Source organism: Schistocerca nitens, chromosome 3 (genome assembly GCF_023898315.1).
Source record: "Schistocerca nitens isolate TAMUIC-IGC-003100 chromosome 3, iqSchNite1.1, whole genome shotgun sequence".
Classification (NCBI taxonomy): domain Eukaryota; kingdom Metazoa; phylum Arthropoda; class Insecta; order Orthoptera; family Acrididae; genus Schistocerca; species Schistocerca nitens.
In genome coordinates, this window is record NC_064616.1 from 948,629,245 (window position 1) to 948,643,194 (window position 13,950).

Sequence of the window (13,950 nt, forward strand, 5' to 3'; positions counted from 1 at the left end):
ATTTACATTTACCATGATCACTGCAGGTCTGCTTTGCTAGACAGCCTACTTAGTAAATGCCACAAAATAAAACTGGACACAGTATGCTGCTGACTTCCACAAACCTTTGAACTGACATACCCAGCCCATTATATGGGGATCTACAGTTTAACACAGACCATGAGCTACAGTGCTACTCGGCATTTTTCACATTAACGAACATTTCAAGAGGTAAAAGAAATGGAAAGGGAAAAACCACAAGGACTGATTAGGGGATCCAACCTGATATCTCTGGAGCCTTAATGTGGCACTTTACCACAGAGCTACAACCATAAATAGTTTTAAGATGAATCTGTACTTTTATATTTTTGGTTTAATATTTTCATTGATAAGTGTCTTTAGCATATCATTACTATAAGTTTCTGTTTATTTCTTATGAAAATTGCTTTATGTTTAGAATATATATTTGTTGCCTTGTGATCCATAGTAACCCTTTTTTTCTTTTTTGCTACTCATTTTAATCCTATCAGTTTTTTGCAAGAGGAGGGATATGTATTGTGATGATACAGGGCACAACATTCTTGTAAATATAATCACTAATAAACTATATAATCACAGATATATTTTACGCATAATAGGATACGGGATGCAATAACAAGAGGAAACAATGACACTACAAGGAAGTTCAGCTATTCACTGAGGGAGGATTTGCACAGACTGGTACACAAGCACTGACCATCATAAGAAGTCATATTTTCATGCCAAACACCCATTACTTTTGAGATGTGGGTAGTAGAACTTTACACTGCTTCACACAAATTAAAATAACAGCTTTACTTTTCCTTCTCATGTCATACAGCTGCATACACAATAATGCAATTTTTTCCATTTTCTAATAATATACTGGAAACTACCTTCTTCAAGCACAAGTTCTTTACAGATGATGCAAGGCTGTGTCTTGTGGTGCCCAAGAACCAATACAGAGAAAGCAAGCCACACATGCGTCCATTATCTCCTTTCCTGTTCCACTCGCAAACAGAGCAAGGAAAAAAATGACTGCTATATGCCTCCATATGAGCCATAATTTCTGATATCTTAACTTCGTGGTCCTTAAGCGCAATGTATGTTGGAGGCAGCAGAATCATTCTGCAGTCAGCTTCAAATGCCAGTTCTCTAAATTTTCACAGTAGTGTTCTTACTATTCTCAGCAGGTAGCTTATTGGCTTTAGCCACACCAGACAAGTTAGGAGTGGCCTTGGAAAGAAGTTCTAGAAAATCGTTGTGCAATTTGGCACTTCAGATTGGTGTGGCAGTGGCATCTGGTCACGGAGCCCTCCACAATCTCAAACTGATAGCTTAAAACTAACAGTAGTGCACTGACTGACTAATTCAGATACTTTAACTATATGTATGTATTGCAACCCATTGAACTCATAGAGCAAATGATGTTGAGGTTCTGTAAAATCTTCTTCAGTTATGTGGTGATTGAAATATGTCTTCTTGATATTCGTTCTGCAGAATGCCAGGCACCTTTGTTTATTTCATCCTTTTTTTTTTTTTTTTTTTTTTTAAGTGCAACTCATCTTTACAGCTTTTACAGTTTTATATAATCTAAGTTTTATATAATCTAATGTTAATACATTTCTTAAAGGAGATGGTACACTGTGGATCACTGCACTGCTAACTAACAGTGTAGTTAATTTACTATTTTCATGCATGTCTGAAAGAATACACTGCTGATGAATCACAGCAGTATAAAATACTTTTAATACTTATTCACTAATTGTGACTTCCTTAACATCAGCTGTAACAGGTACAGATCGACTATGCAACAGTCACATATGGAGATTTGTGCCGGACTGTGACTTGAACCCAGATTTCCTGCTTGCTATGAGTGGTTGTCTTAACCACATCGGCTACATGCGCACACTCCCTGGACTGACCTAAACCTGCGTCCTGGCATGCGCACAGATAGCAGAAATGGTTATGGATTTAGGTCAGTTTGAGGAGTGTGCACAAATAACCAAAATGGTTCAGGCGACCGCTTGCGGTAAGTGGGAAATCTGGGTTTGAGTCCCAGTCCGACACAAGTTTTCATATGTCATTTTTGAGTAGTAAATCTACACTTAATACATCTGATGTCAAGAAAGTCACAGTCAGCAAATAAATTTTGAAAGTTAATCTACTATGATCTCTCACTACAAAATTGCAAATTTTTCGTCTTGAATTGTGTGGGTGAAGCCAACACTAAATTAAGTTTCGGATGTACAAGAAAAGTACTTTCAGATAGATACCTTTATTGTTTCATCTGTTCAAATATGAAAGATTTCAGAACAATTCTAACTCACAGTCAAATGAATACTACAAGGTTAAAAATACCCAAAAGAAAATGTTACACTCTTTCTCACATGGCAGTCGTGGTATCAACATTAATTGAGTACCTATTGTAAGTCACAGGGTATGGCTTGCAACATAAGCTGCATATCTGTCGTATGTATTTTGTACATATTCTACGACTGATGTTGAACTAAGACAGAGATGTTGCCAGCACCACTGATAATTCCACAATATCAATACAACCATCTTAATGGTACTGTTAAAATGAAATGTTAAAAGCACATTATGCTATCCCTGTACAGTTTTATATGCCTGTGAAACCCCATAATACTGATGACTTTTGGCTAGTACTGCCCACATAGTGAAATTCCTGTTGTGATTTCAACCTCTTGATCTTGGCTCCAGATCAATCACACAGGACCTACAATATATATATGAAAGATGAGTAGAGTATACAGTACCTTACAACAGGTACCAATTTAATGATAATTTGGTGCTGACTTATGAAGAAGACTTGAACATTTCCTTTTGACAACTATAAACCCAATGGTATGCTTGTAGCAATGAGCCATAGGTTGTATAACTCTTTGCACTGGAAATTATTTTCACTTGATATTTAGAGATACCACAGTCTGTGAGTAACAACAAAACATTTTACCTTGACTAAATTAGCAACAGCACGACTAACAGCCATTACAGGCCGTTCAAGATCAGGCATAGGATTGCCATCTTCTGCTTCTTCATGAAGGATCACCAAACGTGACACCTGCAAAAATAGTTCAAGGTACAATACAAGAATAATTTCTAACATGCAAGTTTTATAACAAACACTAAAGTGTGTATGGTGAAACATTTTAATCTGCATTCCACGTCAACAATTGTCTTATTAAGAAATGAATGATATTAGGAACATACATAGAAAATTATTCTCATCCTATAAAAGATATTCCTTCTAGAAGAGATTCACAAAATAGAATTTTTGAATGCAATGAACTAAATACATCTGCTTGCAGCGGTTCTGGAACATAAATTGCAGTATGTGAGAAACATTTGTTTCCTATCATTACTTTATATAATATAAATCAATGAAACCACATCTTTGCATACACGTAATAATAAACTGATAACAATCTTAAGCCAATGCCTAGATTTAAAAGGAACCCATCATTCTTTCAGTGTCAGGCCTGGTGGTCTAGTGGTAAAATGAGTGCCTGGAAACCAAAAGGTCACAGGATCAAATCCTGGTTGGGCCATGGATTTTTCAGTCTATGTTTTAACCTAGTCAGCACCTCTCAGTGACGCAAGAAGTCACCAGGAAGGACATTCGGTTTGGATTCCATGTTAAACGGAAGTCTACTTTCCCCAGTTGGATAACTGTGGTAGGTTAGAGTCAAACAAGTCAGCAATGTGATGTACAAATGAAAGACCTGCACCACACCACTGAGCCAAATGAAATTACTATTCTTTTTTCAGTTAAATTTTCACCTTTTCACTATGTGAGTACAGTGAAACTGACTAGATGGACTGTAGTAGTATGTATCAATTAAAAACTATAATGAATTCATGCTGTGAGGTAATCTTTTTTAGAAAGACACTTCACACATTTAAAGGTAGTACACAAACAAGATGAAAGTTATGTCATAACATTTGTGGAAATTATACAATGAGTGGAGCACACTAATTCACTGAAGAGAGTAAAAAAGGGTCATGGTAAAATGATACTCTGCATACATAACACAGCTGAGGCACAACCACTCTTACCATGACAATCTGTAAATGGTATTATACAACACATTTTGGCATGGTATCACTCATTTGGGAGGATGATGTAAAATTGTTAAATATAAATAGTTAAACATACAAATAACTATATAGCAGCTTCAAATCATCATAAAACTCATTTCCCACAAATAAAAATATTTGGGATACTTCTAAAATCTAAAGGATATGAATGAATTGGGAAGCTCTCTTAGGGTGTTTGCAGATGATGCTGTCCTTTACTGTCTACTAATGTTATCAGTGGATCAAAACAAATTGCAATATGATTTTACAAACATATTTAAATGGTGTGAAAAGTCACAACTGGTCCTAAACAATAAAAAGTGTGAGGTACATAACAAGAGTAATATATAAAACACTTTGGTCACACAATAAACCACAAATATTTAAAGGTTGTTGATTCAACCAAATACCTACAGATTACAACTACAAACAACTTAAATTGGAGCCATCCCATAAAATATGTTGTTGAGGGGGGGAGGGGCTAACCAAAGACTGTGTTTTACTGGCAGAACTCTTAGAAGATACTACAAACCTAATACAGAAACAGCTTATAGTACATTTCATTTTTCACCCACTTCTTATTTGAGAGTGGAACGATTGAGAAATAGCCTGAAACTGGTTCTGTGAGCCTTTTACTGAATACATTAAGTGTGAGATTTCAAATTTTTTACTTATTCCATACCTTAGACAACCATTTTGTTTAGTTTATCCATATTTGTCATGTTACTGACAGAGTGTATCAGTGAACACAATAATTTTAACTATAAACTTCATTTCTGCCAATGCTTATGGAAATTCTTTAATAACTAAACCAGTTTTGAATAACTAGTCGTCATCAGCAACCCATAAATACTTCTTGGCTGATGGCTGTCAGAGAGTGCTAGTTGTCAACATTTCCATGAAGCTCCTACTAGAGGACTGGTATTCTCATAAGGGACTCATGGAAATGTCTACCTCCAGCATGCTCTGATGCAGTCATCGGCCTACTAGAGGACTGGTACTTTGTTAGCAACTCAAAGTGGAAGATGTCCTTTGTTGGCGCTAAATAATTTTTGCCATTTTGAATGGGATAAACTGACACAACAGTGTCCATCTGTCACACATTGGTGTAGAAGGTGTCGTAAATTCAGCCAAGTAGAAGAAAAAACTATGCATTTCACATGTACATTTATATTTATAAGCTGAATTCCAGTTTTTCGTTTGTGTGAGACCATTTGTGCCACACAGGTGCGTATCAAAATTCTAGTTTTAATATTTTACTTTTCATGTATTTTTTTTCATTCTCCTTCACTGAATGTGTCAAGGCTTGTGTGTACTGTGATATGTTGTGTATTTTTGAAAGTTCATGAGCACCACACAAAATTTGTACTACACAGTCAGCTGATGAAAAACTTCTCTGTTTCCTGCCTGATTGCAGTCTTACAGTCCTGCGCTATTTCCATGCTTTTCTGAGCTACTATCCTTTGTCTCTGTTGACCAGATTCTAGTGAATCTGTATTTCAGTGGCTTCTTTTATTATGCTGTCCCAATAGCCAATTGCTCGGCGTACCACAATGGTATTTTGAAAGTCAAAGGTGTGGTCTTCCTTGATGCATGCTCTACTTAAGTGAAGACAACCAGTCTCCTATATTTTCATAGGGAACACAATGTTTTTATGGATGCTGTTAAGGTGGTCCAGAAACTCATCCAGTGACTGACTGCTGTGCTCCCACACCACAAAAGTATTGTCTACATAGTGGAAGAAGTGTTTGGATTTCTGATGAGTGATATGAAGGGCCACCTCCTCACAGTATTCCATACAGAGATTTGCCACCCCTGGAGCTAATGGGATTCATATGTCGACAGTACAGTTTGGCAGATATGCACTGGATGAGTTTCTGGCCCACCTTAACACCCTCCATCAAAACAAAGCTTCCACTACAAGTAGAGGAGCATGGTTGTCTCCCTAACTTGGACATACCAGTAAAGAAGAAGATGGCATTCAGTACACAGGAGGAAGACTCATACAGACCTATACCTGCATGCAAAAAGCTGCCACCATCCAGTGCAATGGCAACAACACTGACCACCCTGGTATATATGGTACATAGAGGGGGGGGGGGGTTCCAATAAAGAATGCCTCTCAGTCAAACAATGCTACCTGAAGGCATCCAAGAGAGAAGACGTAACAAACCGGGAGGAGAAAGAAGAAAAGAGACTTGAGACTGATCTCAGCCTAAACTGCGAGCCTGTTTGAACAATCCGGCGTAAAAACTGTCTTCCGGCCACTATTGAAACCAGAAAAGTGGCTTAGTTCTGTGAAAGACCAATTTAAACAAAGTACTTGAGATTTACAGCATCACTTGCGAACGTGGCCAACAATACACTGGGCAAATACAACTCTGTATTTCAAAATGCTGCAAGGAGTACATCAGATGTGTGACTGGGACACATAGAAAAATCAGTGATAGCAGACCATGCATCAAGAAAGACAACACTTTGGACTTTCAGAACACCAATAAGATGTTATACTGAGCAACTGGCTATGGGTACAGGATCATAAAAGAATCAATTAAAATATTGATTCATGGGATTCTAGTCAACAGGGACAAAGGATACCATCTGAATGCAGCACATAATACCATGTTAACGGCAATCTAATGGGAGCTTGCTCAGCCTCATCCATCTCGCAATGTGCAGCCTTAATGCTCAGAGATGTGAATGCACACCCACTACCCCATCCACAGTAGCCACACCTCCTCCCCGCCCACTGGCTGGACATCCAGAACCAGGTGGACGGGGGTCAAAACACTACCATAAATATTACAGCATCCACAATATCTCAACACTCACCAGAATATGAGAAATATGAAAACATTTTGAAAGGTTGCGGTACTTTAACACTATCACTCGGCTCGAAACCCGAAAGCTTCTCATCAATAGCATTGGCAGGGAGTGAGTGCATTCCCATTTCATTATTTGCAAACTGTGTTTGTGCTTCTTATGAATTTTGGCACCAGTATCCTCATTCAATCATTCCCCCATAATTTCAAGGTGTATTTAAGTGAAAAAATGTATATTTTTGAGAATTTATGGGAGCTTAAGAGTTTTGGGCACAATGCACTCAGAGCAAACTTTGAGCGCCAGTGGTGTATTCTGTTAACTTTGGATCCAATATCTTTTCAAATATACTTTGTCACCTTATTGCACTGTAATTACTTATGTGACTTGTGCAATAACTTCATATTTTTTTCACTTACTGGCTTATTTCTTGCAAATCAATGTTTCAATTTTTAATATTGTAACATAAAATTAACACTTATGAATTCAACTGCTGCAGTGTAATGTTGTGCTTTACATGTATTATAACTGTCATATCATGTTCCACTTAGTTACCCCTTCAACAGTACAGCATGTTGCCGACACTTATCATATGTTAGCACTGTTTTTGACATTGTTACAGAAGTCTGTTAGCGAGTATAGCTTCAACAAAAGTTTGCAACACAAAGTTATTGTGTCGGCTGTACCTACCAATACTGGAAGTCAGCTTTATCCTCAAACATAATGACAATGTCGCATGTAACCTAATATATGCACAAGTGGAAAGAGAGCAGAACACTAAGAATATTTATCTTGCGTCTGTATTAGTTTTGGGGAATTTTAAATTTCAATTCAATTTATTGCCATAATCAAAACTACACATGTTCATCATTAGGAGATGCCCACAATCCTTATTTGTACAAAAATGTCCAATTTCAGTCTTCAGATAATTTTATTTATTTTTAAATGAAAAAAATAAATAAAAGTGATCTATTTTTAAATAAAAAAGACATATCAATTTTAAAACTGTTATCTTGAAACTCTTAAACAGGATGTACATATTCAGTACCTATGATAACACACCCTGCTTTATATTACACAAATATGGTACGGGAAGTCTGTTAGAATTTGAATGATTTAGGAGTAATGGAGACAACTCACCGAATAGTGGAAGCATTATTAACAGCAACTATTAGGTAGGAGACGAGGTACTGGCGGAAGTAAAGCTGTGAGCACGGGGTGCGAGTCATGCTTGGGTAGCTCAGTTGGTGAGCACTTGCCCGCGAAAGGCAAAGGTCCCGAGTTCGAGTCTTGGTCCGGCACACAGTTTTGATCTGCCAGGAAGTTTGTTAACAGCAACTATTCTTAATATTAATGAAGACATAAAACGGATGGTTAGAAATATAATCAACTAAAAACAACATGGAATACAGGGATGTAATTACAGTTCTAAGTGAACAGCTTCAAGCCTATATTATTCCATCTGTTGCTGGCAGCATCAAAAGAATGAGGTTTGCCAAATAACTGCAACTATACCTACACCTAAACCTATTGTTGACACACTATTCTACATTGCCTCCACTGGTATGTGCATGCATCAGAAATCCACAAGTCTACATGTACCTATGTGGGTGGCCACTGTATTGTTTTTATTTTTTAAATTTTTTATAGTTTCACTTAATTTAGATTTATTTGTGCCTATCATTCTCTATTATGGATGAAACACTTCTTGTTAGTCTTCTACTTTGTTCTTCTGGTAACTTTGTTTTAATATTCAGGGAATCAACTTAAAGACTGAAATGAAACTTCCTGGCAGATTAAAACTGTGTGCCAGACCGAGACTCGAACTCTGGACCTTTGCTTCTCGCGGGCAGCAGCTCTACCGACTGAGCTACCCAAGCATGACTCACAACCCATCGTAAAGCTTCAATTCTGCCAGTACCTCATCTCCTACCTTCCATACTTCACAGAAGCTCTCCTGCAAACCTTGCAGAACTCAAAGACTGAAAACTTTTTAGATACTCAATGTATAGTCATATTAACTGTAGTAAACAAGTTTCAGTCATTTACAACTGTTTGCAGATCATAGTCTGATTGTCTGCAGCCTCCCTCAACCTAGAAATGGGGATAACTGAAAATGATATGATCAGCAGGACCTTCCTTCTCTCCACGTCCACAGACTGACATGTTCCTACATACCACTTAGTGTTGATGTTTGGGGTATGTTAATAGATGCACCATATCTTGGGTAGGGTCAATGTTGTGCATACTGAGCCTGTTCTTAATGCTTGGGACTATGCTGTATACCCATCCTGCAGTGCTTCTAGTGTTGTTATCAGTCTGTTACTTGCCTAATGTCCAGATTCATAAATTTCTTTTATTAGAAATATGAGCTCCTGTGTTCTTATACACTAAAGCACATCTTCACGCCCCAACCAATACAATGCTGCCCTGTAACATAACACAATATCCACTACACATGTCCTAAGAATCAGCAACTGCAGATTGTGGTGCATGTTGAGACAAACAATGCGTGTCATTTGGGCTCTGATATCATACTTGGATCATTCCGGCATCTGAAAAAGAAGGTTGAGAATACCAGCCTTGCTCACAGAGGTTCAATAATGTCTGCAGCATTAGTTCGAAAACAGATGGTGACCCCTTGGTTCCGACTCTAGTGGAAGGCTTTACAGAGACTGTGAAGGTTCCGTGAAAAGGTAGGCTGTGACTCCCTAGACTTGTCCCATAGGGTCCAGACCTGTAAGAGCTCTCTAAATGGATCAGGTGTACACTACACATCAGAGGCTGCTACCCAGGTAGCTGTGTGTGGGGTGCATGGAGTGCACACAAAGATTTATTAGACTAGGCAATTCTCCATTCGACCCACATAATGACAGCTGTAGGAGACACAGAAGTGTAAGATCCAAAAGAATGCCTCAACAAGTGACAGGATTTAAATTCTAATAGTTAACTGCTGAGGATCCGCAACAAAGTGGCAGAGGTTGCGCCACTCCTGAAAAGTAGTGAAGATCACATAATACTAGGTACAGAAAGCTGGTTGAAAGCTGAAATTCATATCCTGACATTTTTGGGGAAAATTTAGGCATAAATCAAAAGGATAAGCTAAAGGGAAATGAAAGGGGTGTATCTGTTGCAGTAGACAAGAAACTCAAATCCACAGAGATAGAAATTACATGCAAGATCGTTTGGGCAAGGCTAAGTACCAGGGACAGCAATAATATTACAACTGGGTCCTTCTACCGGCCACTAGACTCATCTCCTGATGTAATAAAAAAACTTCAGAGAACAACCTCAGTTTGTTAGTACATAAGTACCACACTCATATTTTAATCATCAGAGGAGACTTTAAACATCAATCAATCAACTGGGGTAATTACAGCACACCCTGTGAAACATTTACTAAATCTCTTCTCTGAAAATCATCTAGAACAGATTTTTTGGACCCTCATTCATGACGGAAATATATTAGATCTAATGGCAATAAATGGACCTGACCTCTCCGGAGATGTCCATATCAAAAATGGTATCAGTGACCAAGAGGCAGTTGCAGCAACAATGACAACCAAAATACAAATAGCAACTAACACAAATAGACAGATTCATATGTTCAGTAAACATGTTAAAGATGTAGCAGTGTAATACCTCATTGAGAAACTTGAAACTTTTAGCTCGGGGCAATTGGTTTTAGGGGAACTATGGATCAAGTTTAAAAGAATAGTTGCCCATGCCCTGGATAGATACATACCCAGTAAAATACTTGGTGATGGGAAGGAACCACCATGGTATACAGTCACTGTAAAAAGACTCTTAAAGAAACAGAGACTACTGCATGACAGGTGTAAAACAAAGCATATGGTTACAGATAGAGAGATGCTGAATGAAACCACATTTGGCTGTCAAGAGAGCAATACACGAAGCCTTCAATGGTTACCATAGCAAAATACAGTTGAAAGATCTTTACAAAATCCAAAGGACCTTTGGTCATATGTAGAGGCTATTAGTGGCACCAAAGTTGCCATCTAATTACTCACAGGTGAAACAGGGACTGAAATTGAAGATAGTAAAGCAAACATAGCAATACTTAGCTCCATTTTTAAATGTTCTTTTTCAAAGGAATATCCAGGGATATTGCTGCAGTTTAATTCTCGTATCCCAGAAAAGATGAGTGAAACAGATACGGGTGTCAGTGGCGTGGAGAAACAGGTGAACTCACTAAAATTGAATAAAACTCTAGAGATTGATGGAATATGGAGTAAATGCAGGGCTAGGTCCCTGTATCGTTAGCCTCTCCTGTTTCTGGCACGATGCACGCACCTTGTGGGTTGCCACTCCGTACGCCGCAGGCACTACTCCTTCAGAGACAGTTACGCATCGTGCCAAAACTTTGTGTTATTGCATTCAGTGCTAACTGTAAACATTCTATTTACAGTCTCAACACTAGCAAGCACCACTAGGGACTGCTACCATCAAAAGTGTGTGCACCAACTACAGTGGCACTTGTATCAGTGACTGTCTTCTGTGAGCAGATCACATGTTCCTCAAGAGGCCACAGATACTCCTCCGCCGTGGTATACTTAAGCTGTGACAAATGTTCCAGTAGACAGCTGTAGTCGCAGCTCCACTCCAGGCCACTTGTGCCAGTTGCCTACAGCATTCCGTCTGTTGGGGCCTCCATCCACCTATGCACTATGCTATATAGCTCCACTTCGCCACCCAAAAGCCACCAGCACCTTCCCTGGGACCCAGTGCTATCGTGGAGTTGTCCAGCATCGATTATGTCACGACACAGGTCACAAGAGACTCTTGGTTTTGCCACACTCATACTAGATCGATGATCAATTCTGTCACTGTTATCTTTTGTGTAACTTTACTTCCCTGTTGTGAGGTTACAATAAACGTCAAACTAACTGTAAAAATATCAGTTATCTGTGTCCAATACAGATTATTGTCTAAATTATGGACATAAAAGAATCCCTATCAGATTTGTAACGCCTCACTAATTTTGAGCATTACTGGATGAGAAGCAGCTTGACTGCAGCTACATGCGAGACCTGCAGGCAGGCGAGGAAGTACTGACATGTAATTCCACAAGTGAGCCTGTTTGCACACCAGGGGCAAGCCGAACAGTCATTGTGACACTGCAGACTGGCCACGCAGCTACAAACCAGCCAGCAGAGCATTTCTACAGCACTGAGACACGAAGGTGTTGATCTGTATGTGCCTGGAAGCAATGTTGTGGCACAACAAGGTGCCATTAATCACTATAGATACCTTCAATTCCAGCAGCACTGTGTGCAGTCTGGCAGCACCCTCTGTGTCAAGGTTCTGGTCCACACCCACAGACTTGGAACGACACAACAAATTATCCATTGCCAGGCACCACCGTGGCAGCAACCTCCTGCCTAGCAGGGCAGTGGTTCACAGTCAGGGTGGTACTGCTGCTATCCTTACACACCAGGGCAAGCTTCTAACCTGGGTGTCGTAGATGCCTACGAGAAGTCAGTGGATGTTCGCATCGTGGGCAATGCTCACTATGGGCCATATAGTGCTAACTCAGGCACGTGCTTACTGAGTGGGGTAAACAGTGTCAGCAAAGCAGGATGCAGACATCAAATGGTCATCCTGCTGCCGTGACCTTCCAATGTCGACGGCACAACAGGTGGACCACACATCTAGAGAGGGCATATCTAGGAGCATCGCAGCAATTCAACATTGTAGCTCAAAACTACGTAAAATATGTTATATTTTGCAGTGGGGTTTTCCTAGCCACACACCACACCTTGCCAGGACCACCACCTCTACACCATAGCAGCCCCACTCACCCTGGGTTCCTATAGCAGTATTTTGATATCACTGGACCTCACCTGGCACAGCTTCCATGCAGCACAGCTTCACAATCACATTGCACAGTTTTGTTAAACAGTGGAGTGAGTGAGCAGACTATTCATTTTTGTGGCTGTTTTCCCTGTTTCATATGTACAGGACATGGAGTCTAAATGAGTGATGCACAGGGATTGAAGGGTTACGTTGGTGCAGCCAGGGGAACTGGCTGATCTTTTGCAATTCCTTGGTAATACAAAGGAGCATTATTTACAACCTGCGAGATGTGGTTAACGTAAATTTCCAGAGCATTTCGTGGAGTTAGTAGCAGTAGCAGTAGCAGTACCAGTAGTTTGTGTTAACTATCACTGATATGGGCATGTAGCTAGTCAGTGCACATAGTTAAGATGTATGATAAGATATAAGATTTAAGTGTGTGTTGAATCATAAGGCCTGAATGTGAGTGAATTTTGTGTTCCTTAGAGTGAATTGGAGATTAACCCTCCAGTCGTGGACAACGTGAACATGTCCATTCTGCTCTCTCCAGACAATTTTGCGCGCCTTGCTGTTACTGCATCAGATGCAATTTCTGCTCTGATTCCATGTCAGAAATTGTGATTTTTGCATAGAATAATTTTCTGTTGCTCTGGAACAGAGTAGGCTATTTTCGAACCAAATATTTTCCTGTCTGAAACATTGGGTGCTGCGTTTTACACGTTCTCCAGCCTCACTCACATACACACACACATGCCTTTTCAAGCCAGCAATTTTGTAATCTTATTCCAAATCTTGTTTATGGAATCTTGCTTTAATATGTACAACATTCGGAACAATTATGAATAACTTTATTCTGCTTTTATAATGTTGAATGCAATTTTTGCATTTCCCGCATTATTTACATTAACTGTCAATTAAATATCAACTCTAAGTCAAGGTGTTGGTTTTCCTGTTATGATCCTTTAATTCTATCCATACAACTATTTTAATTATTGAATAAAAATGCCCTGTGATTTTGTACAAAAAAATTAGAAAATTCCCCGCAGTTAGAGTATCAAGGTTCCACAATGGCAGATTCTCAAATACAGGGTGTCATTAGTCGGGAGGCAGTTCAAGCATTGATTAATGAAATGGCACAATTGAGAGGATGTAATACAGACTTGTGTAATAGGCTAGCAGCTGCAGATGAAGAGCTGGAATTGGCTCAGCAACCTA

At 39.2% G+C, this 13,950-nt stretch overlaps 1 protein-coding gene across 4 annotated transcripts in view; it reads right to left on the reverse strand.

Moving 5' to 3' along the window:
• LOC126249027 (vinculin) overlaps positions 1-13,950 on the reverse strand; it is a 286,160-nt gene that overhangs the window by 244,628 nt on the left and 27,582 nt on the right. For all 4 annotated transcript variants that reach the window (XM_049950637.1, XM_049950636.1, XM_049950634.1 and 1 more), the window contains exon 2: positions 2,975-3,082. In XM_049950637.1, coding sequence (XP_049806594.1) covers positions 2,975-3,082 — 108 coding nt within the window. The remainder of the gene's footprint in view (positions 1-2,974; positions 3,083-13,950) is intronic.